At 32.3% G+C, this 21,043-nt stretch overlaps 1 protein-coding gene and 1 long non-coding RNA gene across 3 annotated transcripts; one reads left to right on the forward strand and one right to left on the reverse strand.

The window, feature by feature from the left end:
* The first annotated feature begins 330 nt into the window (after positions 1–330).
* On the forward strand, positions 331–4,688 carry LOC107924991 (WAT1-related protein At5g64700). Of its 2 annotated transcripts, none has more exons than XM_016855575.2 (7): positions 331–563; positions 659–721; positions 818–934; positions 3,546–3,801; positions 3,892–4,050; positions 4,145–4,300; positions 4,397–4,688. In XM_016855575.2, exons 1-7 carry the CDS (start codon positions 391–393, stop codon positions 4,535–4,537), a joined length of 1,065 nt encoding a protein of 354 aa, XP_016711064.1. In that variant the 5' UTR covers positions 331–390; the 3' UTR covers positions 4,538–4,688. The 2 variants fall into 2 exon arrangements, with proteins under 2 accessions (XP_016711064.1, XP_016711057.1); XM_016855568.2 differs by having other exon boundaries at positions 4,145–4,296.
* A 2,985-nt stretch (positions 4,689–7,673) lies between these two features.
* LOC107924985 (uncharacterized) lies at positions 7,674–9,596 on the reverse strand. Its single transcript, XR_001691894.2, has 5 exons — positions 9,064–9,596; positions 8,454–8,839; positions 8,142–8,358; positions 7,989–8,061; positions 7,674–7,876 (listed from the first exon to the last, which is right to left on the reverse strand). It is a non-coding gene; the product is annotated as an uncharacterized lncRNA (long non-coding RNA).
* Positions 9,597–21,043: the final 11,447 nt, after the last annotated feature.

Below are 21,043 nucleotides of genomic sequence, written 5' to 3' on the forward strand. Positions count from 1 at the left end.
AATTCAAGTATTAAATTGTATCAAATCCTGTTTAAGTGCCATCTAATCTTAAAATAATTGAACGGATTAAATTTGAATAAAAAAGAAAAAGAAAAGGTTGTAACCCTATTGATGACATGTCAAGTGTCAAAGAAGCCAATCCTAATATCAATTTTTCATTAATAATGAAGGGGTCCCTTCGGCCTCAAAAAAGGGGCCCTTTCATCTTCACCACACACGTCCCAATAGAAAAGAAAAAGCATGTTATTTTCAATGGCCAATCCCTCTACTGTCCCATCTCCACACTCCAACTTACCATTATATAAATCCTCCCTCCTCCAGTGTTGCACTTTCAAACTGCAATACACATCTTTACCCCCCCCCCCAAAAAAAAAAAAAACAAAACAAAGAATGGATAACAAAAAGCCCTATCTTGCTATTATTCTCATTCAATCTATATATGCGGGCATGTTCTTGGTGTCCAAAGCAGCTTTCGATGGTGGCATGAACAATTTCGTCTTCGTTTTCTACAGGCAGGCTGCTGCTACCGTTGTCTTGATCCCTCTTGCCTTGTTTCTTGAATGGTAATTTTAAGCTTCTGCCCTGGTTTTTATGCCAATCTTGTAGACAATATAAATAGAATCATGTTATTAAATTTTGTTTGCTTTGGAATCTAAAGGAAAACAGCGCCCCCACTATCATTCGTGACGTTCAGCGAGATATTTTTGCTGTCTTTATTCGGGTAAGTCAAACATTTAGAAACACTTGGTGAATTAAGATTGCGCAGCTATTACAGTGGAAGAAATCATATAAACTATTGAGAAATTTTGGATTTCAGGATAACTTTAAGCTTGGATATCAATGGTATAGCCCTTGTTTATACCTCTGCAACTTTAGCTGCTGCTACAACAAATTGTCTGCCTGTCATCACCTTTTTCTTGGCTGTGTTACTCGGGTAAAATTATCCCTACTTAATATCTTTCCAATTTTATATGTATATATCTATTTTTTTTTCTTCTCATTTAGGTTGGGTTTCTGAGTTAATGTGACATGAACATTTTTAGTCATGAAATTCATCTTAGAGTTGTATTTTACGTTTAAATTTTAGACTTTGTAAATTAGCTACTTCACAATGTCTTCTTAGAGATTAGGACTTTCATTGTTTAATTAACAGGAAACACCCATTGAGTAGAAGGTCTTTTAGTAAAAGAGGAATTGGCTAGTTGCAACTTTTTAAAGGAAACGATGTTAGCATGAGACATGGAAATATATTTCAAGGCTTTTAGATGCTACAAAGTTTCAGATCTTTGCTGCCAAATTTGCAGAAGAGTTTGAATAAAATGTGACTGGTTCATTAGACCACAAACATAATTTCTATCAATAACCTATAATTTTAATTTTTAGGTATCAATAAAAATGTTTCACTTCATTCATTTTCGAAGAATATAAAAGTATTATTATACATTCATTTATATCTAATATTCTCTCAAAATTAATTTAAATTTAATTAATTTATTTAAAAATAGATAATTAGAATTTTGAAAAAAAATACAAAAACATTGAATTTTTCTAGAATTTATTGAAAAAAGATTAAAAGTATAAGCATTGAAATTGGATTTCTCAACTATTTGGTTCTCTCTTTTATAATACTTTCCCTTCCATTTGTATCACCTTGGTAAATTTGGATGAAATATTGGTGCCAAAAGCCTTGTACTAATCGCCTTGGAAACTACACATATGAATGTATGGTTTGAGTTAAACCCAGTTTTTATTTATTTCATAAAATTCTTCCATTGGCGTTCAACTCAGTTTTTTCTTCCATTGGCGTTCAACTCAGTTTTCTAATTCATCCATATGTGTAGGTGTAGCTTCCGTGGTTGATGGTATTTAAAGATCATGGGTATCGAATGGTAATAAATGTGTTTCTTTTTAAATTAATTATGTTAAAACTAAACAAAATTAGAAATTAAGGACACTATGAAATATAAATGAGCCATCTAAAATAGAAAAAAATATATAATTTACCCATTGAATCTGATTCATTAAAAATTACTACAAGGTTGCTTCATGGGGAAGGATGTTGTTGCAATTTATCAGGAAATAGTAGTGTTTTACAAATTTAATGATAGGATTAAGTTTATAATGATTAAAAGAAAAAGTGAGAAAATGTGTTAGGGGCAAATCTCCCTTTTTATTACTCCCATGAAGAAATACAAAGGTTAGAGAATATTTTATTAGTAGTGCTAGTCGCTTGATTTTCTATCCTTTTTATGGCCCTGAAAAAGAAATCCCTTTAATCATAGGAATTTAATATAAGATTTATGTTTAAGTCTGACACCAATTTTATTATAAAATAAAAATATTATTAAAAGGGAAAATGCAACAATGATTGAATTCTTAATTTAGCTTCTGAAGTTATCTTTAATCACGTAATACCACCCTAAGTAAAAAATATTAGTATAATGCAATAGTTGCGTTATCAAATTAAAAATCATAAAGCGGCATATTTATTATTAGGGTTTTTAAATTATTTATTTATTATTATTGTGGTATCATAAAATATTAATAATAAATATTAAATATAGTGATAATGCACATTACATTCTCAAGAAGAGAATGATGTTTGAATATCAAACACCAACGCTTAAAAATTAAAAAAATAAAATGAGCATTGTTGCTGTAAATACTTTGACGCAAGCAAACAAACAAATCATTGGTAAGTTGTTTTTCTTTAGTTTTAAATTTTTGCTTATAGTGGCACATTTTGTATTTTGGCCGTCACTGTCTACTTATTTGATTCAATGGTAGATATACAAGAGTTGAGATAAAATTAATTTCCCAACATAAAAAATAAAAAATTAAAAACTGATATTCGACAGTTTTCACCTTTTTCTTTTTCTGTATCAAGCTGCTATCTGCAAAAAATATTCAAAAAAATGTCCTTAGATGCAATTTGTTTGGTTTTTGGGGGCCAGTTAATGAATATGGCTTTCAATCAAAATCGAAAACAGGAACATAGGGTCCCATGGTGATGTAGCCGTCAAAGGAAAAAGCCACTATGTATTAAATTCAGAAACATTTCCCAACACGTGCTCATATATATAGATATATACTTGCTCCTTCATTTATCAATTTTGTCATTTTAACTCTCTTCACATAAAAGCCTTATACAATATATATTGGTCTTTTTCGTTGATATTTTCTTGTGAATTATGAGTATCAGATTTTCAATAGAATCAAACAACTGAATTTATGGTCTCCATGCAAATACAATTTTGCTTATGGCAGAACCTGAACTGTCCATTATTTCACCATTTATTTGTTGTGTTAAATAACATATGGCTATAATGAAGATCATGGTTGCTATAACATAATGTCAAAAACTGGGTGTCTTCAAACTTTAGGCACTTAGTCTAGTTTATTTACACAATCATTGAAGTGATGTGTTTTACGTTTGGAGTTTGAACCCTAACATGTATAATCTTCTTCTTCTTCTTCTTTTTCCACAAGCAATTTTATGTATAATGTTAATATTTTATTTAAGTACAATATTTATTGCATGGCAGGGTGGAAACGTTGAGACTAAAGACAAGTGCAGGGATAGCAAAACTTATGGGCATATTAAGTTGCTTGGCTGGTGCACTCACCCTTGCCTTTTTCAAGGGTCCCCATTTCAAACTTTTTTGCCTCCATCACCTCTTTCAGCACCACCATGACCAAACATTTGCTACTACCCCAACTTCCTCTGGTCTCACTTGGATTAAAGGTTCTTTCCTCATGTTGCTTTCCAACATCCTTTGGGGCTTATGGCTCGTCCTGCAGGTTCAGATTGTGCCCTACAATAAAAATCTTTACTTTTACATTACCACAATTGAAAATAAACAAGCTAATTTGGTTTGAAACATTTACCAGGGTCCGGTTTTGAAGACCTACCCTTCGAAGCTTCTCTTTACAGCTCTTCAGTGCTTCTTAAGCACAATTCAGTCATTTGCTATCGCTATTGCTTTGGTAAGAGATCCTTATGAATGGCGACTCGGCTGGAACGTTCGACTCGTTTCTGTAGCTTACTGTGTAAATATCTAATACGGACCCCTACTCTTTTTCATATTATTACACGTAAAAATGTGCGTATTACGTGTATTGATGGTAATATTATTATTGGCAGGGAATTGTGGTAACAGGCGTGACATATTACCTACAAGCATGGGTTATTGAAAAGAAGGGACCAGTGCTCTTGGCCATGTCAACACCATTGAATCTCATCTTCACAGTGTTGTGTTCTGCATTTTTCTTATGCCAGTTTATCAGTTTAGGAAGGTGGGTTATTGATTTACTTTTGGTTATTAAGTTTAAAAAACCATCTTAACCTTGGGATTTTCATATTGTCTAACCTCAAGTTTTGTTATGGTTTGTCCAGTGTGGTAGGGGGGCTTTGTTGATTTGTGGGCTATACAGTGTGCTGTGGGGCAAAACCAGAGAGCAGAAACTGCTGAATCAAAATTGTTCATCAGCTGCTGTGGACAAAGAATGCACTGAGCTACCGGTTGTGGCATCCTAAGAACTCTATCCTTATTGCTAATATTAGGAGGGAAACCCTACTTTTTTTTTTTGATGTGATTGTCAAGGTTAAATTTGAGCAATTTTTAGCATGAATCTGTTGTACATATATTCGCCAGTGTTAATTTAAGTTAAAGTTTGTATTTGATGTATTGATAATGTTTAAGTTCATACACTATCATATTATCATATATTAATAATACTATAAATTGTTATATTTTTAATAGGTACCATCTTTTGATTTACTTTTTGTGTATAAATTTATATGATGTTAATGCATCAAATATAAATGTGAAATGAAAACTAAACTTATTTTCATATATATACAGAAAGAGAAAAAGAATTTGTATTCTCATAAGACATTGAGATGAATGGATAGAAAATTGATTTGACCTTTCTTGGTTCTTCTACTGAAGCTGCTAATTAGACCTAAATTCAATGACCATAGCAAATAAGTTCATCAAACTATCTGTAAAATTAGAAACATGATATGAATCCAAAGTCAAAACTTAGGGCTTCAACCTATAATGTTTGGGTTAAAAGAAAGTCAAATTGGGTTAAAAAAAACCTGATTTAGTTGGGAATTGAATCTTTATATTATTAATAAAATTCTTATTTAAGTTAGTGTCTGAATTTGATTAGAAAATTATAAAAATGATCTTCCATAACTAAAATAAGTAATATTATTTGAGTATATTCTAGTCTTTTCAATTAAAAAATTAATAAAAGTATACATATAAAAAAAATTGAACCCATGCCTATTACATTAATAAAATCTTTAATTTTACTATGCACATTTTATTATCTCTATCAATTATATATATTATTAATTAGTTTCAAACCATATATTTTATTATTTATTATATGTTATTTTAAAACACATATTTATATTTTAAATTTGTGGTTTTCACACGCATACAAGATAGAATTTTTAGTAACAAATAAGTTTTATAATTTCAATAGCAAAACGAGAATGAAAATTATAATTAAAAATATTAATGTGATAATAATATATATATCTTAACATATTAATATGTATCTATTTTAATTATTTATTTATTATAGATATTATTTAAACAAATAATTGAACATAAAAATTAAAGTAAAATAATAAAAATAAAATTAGATAAATAAAGAAAATAAATTATTTACTTGCTGTAATAAATAAAAAATAATTTTAGATCTCCATTTCGAGAATTTTTTTCTTCAAAATATTTGAAATTCTACTTCACCGTAATTACAACAGAATCTAAATTAGCCTTAAGTTTAAGAATCACGGTTGTTAAGCAAACGAGTGATGTCCACAATATTAAAAAAAATGGGATAGATCAATGACCTAAACATCAATTTTCTGTTTGTAGTGACTCATTGTTAATCTAAGAATTTACCATTTGTTACCGTAAGTGTAATTATTGATTATATTTAAAAAATAAATTTAAACCTTTTAAAAAATTTTGTTTTGGAAAATAGTAATTATATTTTATCAATATAATAATTACTGAAAGTAGTAAGTAGCTAGACTAAATTAGTCATGCCAAATTTTTTAGTTGGCCTTTTAGGTTTTTTTTTTAATTAGAGAAATAAGTTGATTTTAGAGAGAGTGTGTGTAAAAGTGCGTCCAATTGGGTACAATTTACAGCAAAATTGACTTTTACCGACGTTTTTACAAGCGCCGCAAAAAACGACACTAAATTTTGCAACATTTATTTAAAAACGCCGCTAAAGGTCGAATGCCGCTAAGGTCATTAAATTTTAAAAAAAATTATAAAATATTATAAAGGTCATGATAAATATAAAAAATTTAAAATTCATTATCAAAATATTGAGAAGAACAATATCCATGATATAAATATAAAAATTTTCTATTAAATTTTCTATTAAAATTTTAACTTTAAAACTAAATACAAAAATTAATGAATTTAAATTTAACATTTAAAATAATAAATTAATAACACAATTAAAATCCAAAAGTTAGACCTCAACTTATCTTAAATATTAAAATAAAAATAAAAATTTAGAATCAAAACTAAAATAAATAATAAAAATTAGATTAAATATAAAGATATCAATAAAATAAGATATTATAATGAATTTACTTAAATGAAATAAGGACTTAAATCATAACCATGTAAAATATAAGATTTGAATATCCATTCCCATGTAAAATATAAGATATTCCAAATGCAAAAGCACTTCAACGTGCAAGTATAGGACACATGAGGATACGGATATGAAATTAAAGGCTCTACTATGGAGTTAATGATCACAAATTCAGAAATGTTACTGGTTTGGAAGTTCGAGGAACTCCATTACAGCCAAGTACATATCCAATCTCTTGAATCTGTTTAGTGCTAGATAAATCAGCTTATCTTAACCGCTTATGAAAAACTTTTCTTTTTACAAAACTTAAAACTAGATACTTTTGCTTATTAAGATTTCATAATGAAGAATAAATTGATAACAGATTTGAAATTTATGAATAGGTAAAACTAATGCATTTCATAAGATTTTTATTTTTTAATTGATATATTGTTTGCATATTTCTTTTATATATACAATTTTGAAGAAATACCAGAAATAAAAATAGAAAAATATATAATTTTAGTCGGCCCTTTCAAATAAAATATCGATATCCAATGCTATTAAGTGCACAAGTTAAATCAAGATATCAGGACAGGCAAACTAAAAGATATAAATTACATTATGCAAGTAGATTATGAAAGAGTAAGACAAACTTGTTGAAAACCATGGTACGTAGCTGTTGAAAATGCGGCAAAAAAGAAAGAAAAGGAAGAAATTTATATTACAGGAGACCCAAAGTAGCAAAAGATTACAGAAAATAAAAAAAAAGGGTAAAAGAGAAGCTTAACATACCTGAAATAGAAGAAGAAAACTGTGAAAAATCAGTTTTAGTGCTTATTGACTACTTGTTGAGTTTGAGACAGGAAAGATTTTTAGAAGACCAAACTTTATACAAAAAAAGAAACTGTAAAAATTATATAAAAAGCTAATAAAATTTTAGCTAAAATAAAAAACTTCAAGATTTTAATATTTAGATTTAAGTATATAGTTTCTTTTTCTAAATTTATTCAGGTTGTGTTTTTTTAATTTTTAAATTTAAAGGTAACATAAAAATATGAAAATAAAAATAAAAATATCAATTACAAATTATTTTTAATTTACATCACTGGAAGATCATATGAAGTTAGAAATTGAAAAGATTTAACCAAAAAATATATTCATGTCACATATAAAGACTGTCGTTCTACGAGTTGCACAACGGCATTATCTAGTTATGCCAGTGAAGAGCTTTCCTTGTTTCACCTTTGGTATATTTCTCCTAGTTACAGGTAACCAAATACCCCAGTAAGAGAGGTGGAAGCATGAAAGGATAGCATTTTCTATTAACTAATCTTCTATATTCAAAGAAAACATAATCTGCTGATGAATACCTTTGAGAGGAAAATAGTATTCACATCATGACTAGCCTTGAATGCCTGGAGAATTTTAGTCCTCTCAAGATGGCTGCACATTACAAGGGAAGATTGACCCAGCAATATAAAAACAATACAAAAAGGACAGAGCAATTGATGTTCACAAATAACCTGGTAGCACCATAGATCATAGGCTTGCATAGCTTCAGCATACTCAACCAGTGCAAAAAGATTGTCAGCAAAGACAATTATCTTATCCAGACTTCAGCGCACTGAACATTTGCTATGAACCCTCCTTTTACTAGATCCAGCCAATTTGCTTAATACAATTTGGGACCAATAAAGAAGTTCAAATCTGTAATTCTTTCATCCTCTCTCACAAGTGTGGCTACAAAAAAGGATTTAGATATTTTATTTTAAATATTCATATGTAAGAGGTAGCTGAGAGCTAGAGATGCATCAAAGCAAAAAATAATAGAGTACCAGTAAGCCCCAGTTTGCAATGGGATTTGGTGATACTAATGACTTTCCTAAACATGTGAGCAGGGACAACGTGCACCTACACCTTACATGAAAAGAATTGAATTTGGGTCACCTTGAGCAAAATGAGCAAACAACTCTGACTGTTGCAAAAGATACTTCAACCACTCCTTTCCCTTATTATTCTGTCATTCAACCAAACATTAGCAAACCATAAATTACACTTAAGGTGAACAGAATAAAAAATTTTCCCCAGAATACTCAGCGTCACTGGCAGCATTTTGAGTATCCATTATTTCTTGAATCTTCTGCTGTTTTAGTTTCTGCATTTCTTTGAGCCTGTCCTTCTCTCGCTTACTAATTTCTGGATCAGCCCCATTACACTCATCCTAAACAATAAACAATAAAGTGCAAATTAAGCTTTCCAGCAACTTACTAAAACCCTAGAAGCAAAATATATACTAAAACATGAAAACTAAAAGCTTAGAAATAATTTTTTATGATCAACAGCAAACCCTAAAAACAAATAGCTAAGTCCGAAAGCCAAAATCGTAAAAATTCAAAACCAAAGTAAAAGGAAAAAGATAAAAGAGTGTCAGAATCGTAAAATTACATCATCAGCATCATCGGCGTTTTCTTCAGGGATGACGTCATCATCTTTGTCGGAGGCGTCGGCGGAACGAGCAACAGCTTCAATCTCTTCCTCATCGTCTTCTTCGCTGTTGAGATGAGCTTTCATTCGCTCCTCTTCGATGAACTCGAAGCATTGTACAGTTCTTCATCGGAGGACGCTGGCTTCAACGATTTTGCCATCTCTTCTTCAAGTTTATCAGAACGTTTTTTTTCCTCTTTTATTTTCTTTCAATGATAAATGAAAATGAAAATGAAAAAAAAAAAAAGAGAATCAAAAGGACTTCGGCAAAAATCAAAGGTATTTTGATTTGGGGATTTTGGGAAACCGATTTGAGGATATCGAATTGGGGGAAATTTTAGGGGATTTAGAGATTCAAGGTTTGGGGAACCAGACGTTCGGGGGTAATCTGAATTGGGGAAAGTAAAGGGAATTTGGGGCTCCAAAAAACGACGCTCTTTTCAATCTATTAAGAGATGTTTGTGGCGTTTTTTATGAAAACAACGGTAATTCATATCTTTTGCGGCGTTTTTAAAAAACGCCACTAAATATGCAGCCCAATAATTTTTTCTTTTTTTTTCTCTTTTATTATTATTATTATTATTATTATTATTATTTACTAAAATGGTTAAATTTTAATTTGGTCTCTCTAATATATTTAAATTTCAGATTGTTTTGCATATACTTTAATTTTTAATATCATTTAGTCTATATATTTTTATAATATTATTAATTAATCCAAATAGTTAATATTATTAACTTTTTGATTAAAACATTACATGATAATATATAATTTGAATATTGAATCTTAGAGAATAGAGATTGAAATGTAGTTTCCCATTTTTTAATCAAAATATCATTCAACGTGCACCAACAAAATGTCGTCGTTTTGTTTTAAACGAAATCACCTTTAGTGGCGTTTATACCCTAGCGCCGCTAAAAACGCACCTATTGCGGCGTTTTTCACAAAACGCCACTAACAAATCCAATAAAACGGTGTCATTTTGTTTAAAACATAATGATATTTTGTGGCGTTTTTTAGAAAAACGCCTCTATCGCAAACCTTTTGTGGTGTTTCTAAATAAACGCCACTAATGCCTTTTAAAATTAATACTATTTAATATATAAATTAAAAAACAATCACTTATATACCCAAAAAACTTTAAAATTATTTTAAATAATAGTATTTTAATTTTTTTTATTTGAATAAATAATTTTTTAAAATTTAACTAATATTTAAAAGAATTAGATAAAATTTGAAATCTTAAATTTTTTTTAAAATTTTAATTCTTTAAAATTTGAAATTATTTAATATATAGATTAAAAAACAATCAGTCATATACCCAAAAAAACTTTAAAATTATTTTAAATAATAGTATTTCTAATTTTTAACATATATTTTTTACACTAATTACCCTAAACCCCTAACCCTTAACCCTTAACCCATGTCCCCTTAACCCTAAAACCCCTACACACCTAAATTCTAAACCCTAAATCCTATAACCCGTAAATCCTTAACTCTTAACCCCTAAACCCTAAGCCATAAAACATAAACCCTAAACTTCTACCCCTTAACCTCTAACCCTTACCCCCTATCATCTAAACTTTAAATGATTAAAGTTTAGCATATATTTTTATAATTTTGAAATGATTAAATAAAAAAAATTTCTACTATTTAAAAGGATGAAGTGCAATTTTACCTTTAAAATTTTTAAAAATTAAAAAAAAACCGAAATGGAAAATTTTTCATTTTTAGAGGAGCAAAAACCCTTTCAACCCCCTACTTATGCCCCTAAATATATATTAATTATATGGTTTAAGATTTAATTATTGAATATGATTCACTTGAGATTAACATACTACATACCCATGGCCATTAAACCTTAAATCATAAAACCCTAAACCATAGATCTTAAACCTTAAACCTCAAAATAAATTTAATCAATATTAAGTATTGCTTCCATAATTTATTATGAACATAAGCTGTTACATTAATATCTATGTATATACACATCAACATCCATATGATGTTTTTTGGGATTTAAGGTTTTAGGGGTTATAGTTTAAGGTTTAGGATTTTTAGGGTTTAGGGGTTATAGATTAGTGTTTATGATTTTTTAGGGGTTTAGGATTTTAGGGGTTATATGACTTTTAGCGGCATTTTGACTACAAACGCCGCTATTGCTCTGGTTTTTAGCAGCACCGCTATTGCTCTGGTTTTTAGCAGCACCGCTATTGCTCTGGTTTTTAGCAACGTTTTACCAAAAACGCCACTATTGCTCTATTTTTTAGCGGTGTTTTTGGTAAAACGCCGCTATTGCTCTGTTTTTAGCTTGCTCTGTTTTTAGCGGCGTTTTTGCTAAAACGCCGCTAATGTACAATTTTTGCGGCGTTTTTTGATAAAACGCCTCTAAAGCCCTATTTTCCTGTAGTGAGTTGGCAAGAAAGCGCATCCAGACGTGTTTTCACTCTCTCTCTCTCCTCAATCTTTTTTCAAAAATTTTGTTAGGGTTAGGATTTTTTTTAAGAATGAGGAACTATGAAAGTTTATAGGTAGATTTGAGAGGCTAGGGATGCGATAGTGCGTCTCAGAACACATACATTTCATATATCATATCGGGATAGGACCATTACCTCAAAAACCCATCTTATAGAAGTTAGGTTTTGGGGTGACAGTACTTGATATGGTCTCGGATCGAAGTCTAAGTGGAGATCCTAGTAGGCGGCCGTGATGCGATCCTAGGTTTAAGTATCATCGGAGGCCAGTTGACGGTCGTTATACGATTACAAGTTCAAGCTTTTTGGATACCTACAAATGATGTCTTATATATACCATACATAATATTGATACCATAATCATAAAGAAAAATAAGGGATTTTTTGTGTAACAAATGTAATTTTTTTTCTATTTTTGGATACCCTGAAAAGAGCATCACCTTTACTTTAATGTCAGAGTCGCTGTCTAGTTAAGAGTCCTCTTGCATTTACAGCGGTGTCAACCTTTGGATAAAAATGAAGGTTAAAGATACCAGGTGCGTAGAAATAGAGAAAAAATTGCATCGATTATAGAGGGAAGCCCCACAGTTTTTCCCTATGATTATATCCTCAAACTTCTTAATGGTATTTATAAGGCAACATCTTTGGGTATCTGAAAAGTTTGAGCTCGTGCAACTACTGTCAACTAGCTCTCTCTTTATACTCCAATCAATGACCTCATAATGGCTGTTGATTGAGACCTTTACGCAGATTTCCACTCGTGACCGTATAAAGCAAAATCACCCTAGAATCTAACATCCACAAGATAAGTTTCCGAGTTAATGGTTCCATCTCTACAGGTTATGTGACATGTGTTCAACTTGGAGTGATATTTCATCATTGATGACTCAAGAATACCTCAAACCGAAAATTTTTAACACTAAAGCAGGAAAAAAATCAAGGGAGAGAAATATGGTAAAGTGGAGGGATAGAGGTTAGGAGAGATTATGAGTTTAGGAATGATGGAGTATGGAGGGAGAGCCTCCTTTTAATGGCGCGAGGGAAGGTTGAGATTTCAAAGGAAAAAATCCCCGTGATCGAAAATGTGTTGTAGGACCAACGTTTTCATCGAATATCTTCAAAACGTGCTTCAAATCTTACTTCGAATTTTTATGATCACTATACTTTTTTGGTAGACTTTAGTGGAAATAGAAAGAAAACTCGTTCAGTTGGGAGAGCTTTCTTACTGACATGGTAGGAAAGCACGCCCAGCTAAACAAGCTTTCTTTCCATTTCCACTAAAGGTTTGCCAAAAGTTCCTTGACCCCAAAAATTCAGGTAAGATTTGAAACACGTTTTGAAGCACTTAATATCCTTTGAAGCACGTGTCTGATGAAATTATTTGATTTGTGAAACGTTTATTTAAGCACCAAAGAGCATTTTATTATTATTATTTGAAGAAAGTGCGTCTTATGAAAAGTATTTTGAAGCACGCACACTCTCTCTCCTTGTTTTATTTTTCTATTAAAATATTAAAATATTCAGAACTTAGACACGCAACAAATTCATATTAAACATTGAAAAGTTTCACTACAAGTGTTGGTTGCATTTCTTTGGATAACCATCTGAAGACTTTTTTTGTTCTAAATATCTAATTTGTTTTAAATTGAAATGAGTCGATGAGTGAAATTTATCATTTATTACAACAGGCAAATCTATAATACGAAAGTCAAAGTCGTATTTGCAGGAGTCTAGTTCGTGGAATTGGCTTTCAATCATACTATTCATTACATGAGCTACAAACTAAAATCAAGAGAGAAGTTGGAGGTTCAGGCAAGAGAAGAATTTTGAGCTTTCAGTGTAGATATATGGCATCAATGGACCCCTTTAAATATGAGCTATTAGATGTAAAAGGTAAGCAGGAGCTGGAGGCGATCATATCATCGCATTGCTCAAGTGAAAATGTTATAATGCAGTTATATGTTAAGTTTGTCGAGGTTGATGGAGCTAGTCCATCTTCAACCACTATTGCGGTTAATAGGGGAACCGAAGCTAAAGCATAAAGTCTTACGACATGGTTGTGCAGTGAGTTCACTGGTTTGTTACAAAACTTCTATTATGATGTCCTCGAAGTATTAATGGGTAGACATTCTTTGATTTTTGGCACTAATTTAAACTTTGGCGGCCACTATCGATCGGGATATGAGCGTAACCTGAACCCCGATACTGGGGCATGAAATTCAGTCAGTGCGTTTGATTTTAACTTCAGTGGTTTGATTCCTAAGGCGTAAGCACTTTTATCGAGGGACATCAACCTACATCGGTTCGTAATCCGATATAGATTTTTCCAGGCATATGGAGTATAGAAGAACTAATAAGTTACTCACTATGATTAGGTCTAGCGAGGATACATCAAACCTTATGGTTGAAGATGACAATGAAGCCGCAGTTGAGGAAGAAGATGCAGCCGAGGAAGAAGGGGCAGCGAATGCAATTGACAGATTAGAGTCAAACCTCGATCCAATTCGCCAATCTAGTCCGGGTCTAGACTTGTAATTTAGGACATATGAAACTCTGCCCCATATGACCAACATCAACCTCTCCGCTAAGAGTAGTTTAGAGTTCCGACAGCTACCGCACAAAACACCTAGTTATACAAGCTTCTTGTCAAATGTCCGAGTACTAGAAGTTAGCATGGAAAACCCCAACAAATATGTTTTTCTTACTGCACTGAGGCAATATTGCTTTAAGAACGACGTGAACTATCACGTCACAAAATGTCGTTCAGAGAAATTCGAGGGAAAGTGTGCAACGCACGACAGAAGGTGCAAATGAAAAATCATGACATCTTTTCAGCATAATACGAGCTTGTGGACGATAAATAAATATTTCGATTTACATACTTGTGTTGTAGCAGGTGTCCGATGCGATCATCCGATTTTCTAACATAATGTGAACTGACTGGGGTTTTCATTTTTTTTCCAATAATGTAACTTTAACTTGTAATTTGCAGGTATAAGTTAGTATCATTCGAGGCTAGACTCCAACATGATATTTGACATTATTCTACCTATGGTGAAAGCGAGTTTTAGGATTCTCATCCTATTGTTAATTGCCAACATCCGTAGTCAATATGATTACACGTCATCGTACTAGAAGGTATGGGTTGCAAAACAAAAGGCTATGGATAAGTTGCATCGAAGCTGGGACAATTCGTGCAATGATTTATGAAATGGTTTCAGGTATTAGATCGGTATGTACCAAGTTCTGTAACTGATTTGGAAACGCACCTAGCGTACTTTGGCAATCATCTAATCCCTGGAAAAAAATATTTCATCAATTCCTTTGAACCTTCGATCAATACAAGGAAGCTTTCCAGCATTGCAAGCATTTGGTGCAAATTGATGACACCTAACTATAAGGGAGGCATCAACATCTATTGTTGATGGTCATTGCCCAATATGGTAATTGGAGGATTATACCAATAGCGTTTGCAATAACTCCTTCCAAAAGCGCAGATAATTAGGACTTCTTCCTTGATTGCGCCATCGTATTTGCTCGTAGCCCGACATATGTGTTATATTCGATAAGGGAACCAAAATCCTGTTCGTTATTTAGCGGCATAGTAGCCATTGGGACTGTACCTACCATAGGTACTGTATAAGGCATGTTGGCTCCAACTACACTTAAAATGGCTTTCAGAAAGTGAGCGAGATCAATACATTGACATGGGCGTGTAGTTTCCATTTTATCTGTAATCATGCTAAACCATATATCATCGTATATTGTTTGCATTCATTAGTATACTTTTCTCGCCAAGGTACGAGCTCGTCCAACATAATTTTCATGAGATATTGAATAACTTATATGCCATCAATAGCGTCGGTGCGGAATACCTCGCCAACATAGCCTTCAAACCGTTAATGTAATCGTATGACAGGGGTCTACGGTACGGGCACTTGACAATGAACTTAGTTGAATGCATCAATTTCGACTAAAAGGAACATGTCATTTTCCAATAACCTCGATTTTAAAAAAAACATACTTTCACCTTGCTGCTTTATTTTCAAAGTGGGCGACGTCATATGCTGGGCAAATAACGAACTGTCACATTTGGTGTGAGTATGTCATTAAAGAAATTAGACGAAATGTAGTGAGAGCGGACACTATTTGTAACACCCCTAACCCGTATCTGTCACTGGAATAGGGCTACGAGGCGTTACCGATCAATTACAGCATACAACATACATTTCTCATACATGAATTTATTATCACAAAAACATTAATCAAACATAATCATATTGTCCCTTATAAGGCTCTACGAGGCCTTAAAACATGCTTAAAAGAGATTCGAGACTAAACCGATAACATTTGAAAACTTTGGGAAACTCATAAAATTTTCATGCATACAGGGATCAAATGCTCATATGAACAGGCCGTGTGCCTTGCACGGCCACTAGACACGTCTGTGTCACAGGCCGTGTGGAAACAGGGCATACATACTGACTTGCATCACACGGTCGGAGACACGCCCATGTGTCATGGCCGTGTGAAATCTGGAGGTATACTGACTTGGGTCACACGACTGACCACACGGCCAATAGACACGCCCGTGTGTCTAAGCCGTGTAACTTACTGACTTGTTTAACTAAGTTACAGCAGGCACACGGTCGAGACAGACGTCCACGTGCTCAACCATGTGGGGAAAAATTAGGCTTGGTTTAAGCGACATTTCTCATCCTCCTTAAGCATACCTATACCACAACATTTCATACCATTACATTACATTCAAAGGCAACCAAAGCATGTTATTTCATACACATTTCATGCCATTTATAAACCATTCATTCAACCCCTAAAATCATAACCAAAAACATACCACATTAATATGTCATAACCAACATTTTTCACCTAACTTATGCATATTCTCATCATACTATCAACTAATTCATGCCACAAAACATACCATTTCATCATTTCAAAATCAATCCACAACATGCCATCTTCCAAGCAATAATACACCAATTAACATCTAGCTAGTTGAGCAACTCATAACCATCACAAGAACCATATCAAATTTTCCAAAACACAAGGCAACTATTACCACATATATCACTTATCAAACTTATAAATCAAGCCAACTTAAATGGCTAAATACAGAGCAACATTACATCATTTCACAAGCCAATATGCATGGCTAATATCATAACTCAAAACTTATCATCAGCTTACTAGCCTATACATGCCATATACCATATAAATTACCACATGCATCAACATCATTTCCATCAATAGGCAAACTATGAGTAAGCACATATAAGCCCACAAACCTTTCTCAATGTATACATACTCAATATCATAAGTGAATTCATCATATACTTCCCTTTTCAATACTTGTATGAATCTCATACGTACCTGAGTCACTTAACTCATAAGCCCGTTGAACCTATTGGAATCGTTAAGGATACTCGAAAATCACATATAGCTCGTATAATGCCATAACCCAAATATGGTATTGCATGCTATCACATATTGATGCTAATGTCCCAGACATGGTCTTACACGAAATCATATAATGATGTCCATGTCCCAGACATGGTCTTACACGTAATCACAATATGATTCCAATTTCTCAGACATGGTCTTAAACATAATTACGTCTCGTTAATCCTAATGTCATGTCATCCATATCCTATATTATTCCTAAGGTTCGTATGGGACTTTCAGATATCATAACCCTGTCGATTCTTGCTTGTATTTGATCATTCAACATTCATAGAAGTTCAATGACAATTAAACATATATAATTCAATTTAACGACATTTATTTGCATATGAACTTCCTCGTACTCGAAATAGAGGGACTGGATCGACTATTCAATAATCTTTGATTTTCCCCAATCTAAATCTTATTTCTTTCTTTCTTGATCTATACACATTCAAAATTAACTCATTTATTCATAAAATCATTCAATTTAGTCACAAACACATATTTGGGCATTTTTACACTTTAGGCCATAAAGTTCTACATTTTTTACAATTTAGTCTCTATTTCACAAACACCCAAAATTCATGAAATTTCATTAAAACCAAGCCTAGCCGAATTTCATATAGGTCCCTAACAGCCCAATACATTCATTTATTTGACATTTCAACCCCTCAAATTACACTTTTCACAAATTAATCCCTAATAGGCATTTTTACTCAAAATCACTTTACAAAACTTGTATAACTATTAACAATTATTCATTTTTCATCATCAAACATTCAAAATCTCAAGAATTCATCAATGGAACTTCACCAAATCATGGAAAAATTTCAAAATTAAGGCATGGCCTAACCAAAACACAAAGCAACGATCTCAAAAACGTAAAAATCTTCAAAAACCGAGCTCAAAACACTTACCAATCAAACTTACAAGTGCCGAACCCTAAAATGCTCTCCAAAGCTTTATTTTATTTTGATATTTGGTTATGGATGAAGGAAATAAAGATGATTTTGGTTTTTGTTTTATTTTAATTAAACTTAAATCACAAGTTACTTAATTAACCTTTGTTTAAACATTAATAAAACATATAATGGATGGCTATTCATGTCAATTCCCACTATCCATGGTCTATTCACAACATAAGGACTTCACATTTAATTATTCATAGCAAATAAGCACTTAAACAATTAGAATGCAACTTTTTCATTTTACGCGATTTAGTCCTTTTATCAAATTAAGCATTCAAACGCTAAAATTATTTCACGAAACTTTCAAAAATATATAATCACATGCTATAAACAAAAAAAAATAATATTAAAAATAATTTTCTAACTTTAGATTTGTGGTCTCGAAACTACTGTTCCAATTTGGCTAAAACCAGGCTATTATACTATTTATGTTGTGTGTCACTCACGTCAAAACTTGAGATTTCAGGTCATGGAGTATGCTAGGCTCGACTAAGACATGTGAAGGGCATCATATTGTGTTGACCTACTAAAAGGGACTTGCGAATGGGAGATTCTAGGCACTTTAATTCCCATGCGCAAAGTACTTGTCGCATGTGCTAGTGTAAGAATTGAATACACGTATTGTATTAATGATGTATACAGACTAGAACGCATGCACAATTTATGGAGACCTAAATCCTAACCTGTCTTACATTAGAGTATGTGGCCGTTAGTGTCCAACGCCTTGTTCGAGTTGGCCTCGAACATTAACTTGCGTCGCATCCCAAAAGGTCATCTGACTTTCACTCGGATACACACCAATATGGATGTTCGAGAGAGAGACACTCAACAGAAGTTATGTGAGTACTATAGAAATCTAGTGCATACAAAAGCAACATGTTTCGTATTAAGAGATACATTGAGGCCTCAACGTCGCTAGCATTCTTTTTTTTTACGATATAAAATTAAGGACAATGCTTCTTCCTTTTTGCGTACAAAATCTATTTTTTTTCAAATTTCAATTGTATTTGCCACCTTCTACTTCAAGTACCAATTACAATTTCTCTAACGATTGAAATTTTACCATTTTTACAATTTAGTCCCTATACCTTTATTAATCATTAGTTCGATAAAGGTACCTATCCAAAGTTGCATATTTCATATCAAATATTAAATATAGAAAATTTCACATAATTTATATTAGAATTTAACAAAGAAAAATATGAGTTGCAACAAAAATATAAAAAAAATTATTCTTTTATTATTGGTGTCATTTATATTTACATCACAATAAGTAAATGAAAAATACATTATCGGCGTCGTTAGGCTGAATGTGTTCCACAGGGCGATGGCTGAATGGTGCGTGTAAAATTTTTGCATACAACTAGTGGTGCCAGCTCTTCCTTTTGATAGTGATCATTGTTTTCATCTTCTTCGTCTTCACCTCCACCCTTGTACTCATCATCCCCACTGTTGTTTTTATCTTCATCTCTACCATCAGTTTCATCTTTTTCTTCGTCGCCTTCCTCCGTGCTTGAGTGTGGTGCCGTCCTAGCCTCCCATCATTTATCCTTCACTCCATGAGAAGATGGTTGCGTCAATGACCTACCTTGATAAAATAATGACGCGATGGGTGTTTGTGACACTATCAACAAATAACCATATGTCGTTGCAAAACCTAGATACGTCGGAATTGATATGAGCTTCGATATTGGCATTGATGACCACATCGATGTCACTATCAGTGTAGGTACATGTGTTGGCATCGATATCGACATAGGGGAGTAAAATGTTGGGGGCAGAGATGCCCCAAAAAATGTACCTGCGGTAGGTGTAGATGTAAGGTGCTATGGTGGTGCATAGTGTGGTGCTTGTGAAAAAACACGGGGTTACGAATAACTGCAGTGAATTGACCAGGATGTGGTGTAGATATCGGTGGAGCTTGTTAGGTTGGAGCTGGGGATGAACCCATCTCAGCACCTCCTTCGAACCTATGCTGTTGAGGCGATTGTCGTGACCTTTTCTGGCCAAATTGCCTACTCCTTGCCTCCACCGATAGCAAATGCGACTTGCCAGCAACTTTGAGCCAAGGCATGTACTCTAAACAAGTTGTCGTATCCGATGAGAAAAATGATTCACGGATGGGTAAGAATTTCATCCTACGATCCCAAATGTCGATGTACTCCTAGTGGTAATCTCGCCAATTTTCGTTGGTCTTCCCTTGCAAATCCAGCTTGTGTAGTGCTTCCATGTCTCGCGATGGCGACAGAATTTTTTGCCTTCACCCGAATTGCCGCATCGCTTGATCCGGTTCCTGCATCTCCACCGTCGTGTACACTATCAATGACAACTTCGCGTCCTATATACTTTGAATGGCCAAAAATTCTAAAGGGGCGTATTCTATGATATCCGAATCGGCTATGATATCCATCCAAACTGCAATGCACAATTGTAAATTGGAGAAATAAATCATTTTTCTTTTTGAATACGATCAATTTATTAGGAATATTAATGCATTATTTGTCTAAACCTTACCATTAAAATTTTATGAAAATTAACAAACAAATTACTTACAAATTATCTAAACTTATGTACATTAAAAATTAATAATAAATAATTTCAATAATTGCAAATATATATTTTCAATAAAACCAACTTTTAATTTTTTTAAAAAAATTGTAAACGCTTGATGTAATTTTTCTTCAAAATTAGGGTCAATAATGAAATAATTATATTTTAATAGTTTATAAGTGATAAAAATAATCATATATATGTATTAGTAATATTTTTTATGTAGGGCATCTAAGAATTTACCATTTGTCACTATAAAAATATAACATGTATAATTATTTATAATATTAAAAACTAATTTTATGATTTAGAATTAACTAATTTAATAATCCAAAATCACCATAATAGTATCCAACAACTTAACCGTGCATTAATTATCACATAAACATATCTTTTTATAATTTCATAATTTTGCTATAATATCTTTATATAATTTTGTTATAAAAATAATATATTTGATATAAAAATTGATTTATGAAAAG

Source organism: Gossypium hirsutum, chromosome A02 (genome assembly GCF_007990345.1).
Source record: "Gossypium hirsutum isolate 1008001.06 chromosome A02, Gossypium_hirsutum_v2.1, whole genome shotgun sequence".
Lineage (NCBI taxonomy): Eukaryota > Viridiplantae > Streptophyta > Magnoliopsida > Malvales > Malvaceae > Gossypium > Gossypium hirsutum.

Coding starts and splice junctions, on each gene's coding strand:
- LOC107924991 (XM_016855575.2), top strand. CDS start 391: ATGGATAACAAAAAGCCCTATCTTGCTATTATTCTCATTCAATCTATA. Junction 564..658: donor CTTGCCTTGTTTCTTGAATG/GTAATTTTAAGC, acceptor TGGAATCTAAAG/GAAAACAGCGCCCCCACTAT. Junction 722..817: donor TTTTTGCTGTCTTTATTCGG/GTAAGTCAAACA, acceptor TTTGGATTTCAG/GATAACTTTAAGCTTGGATA.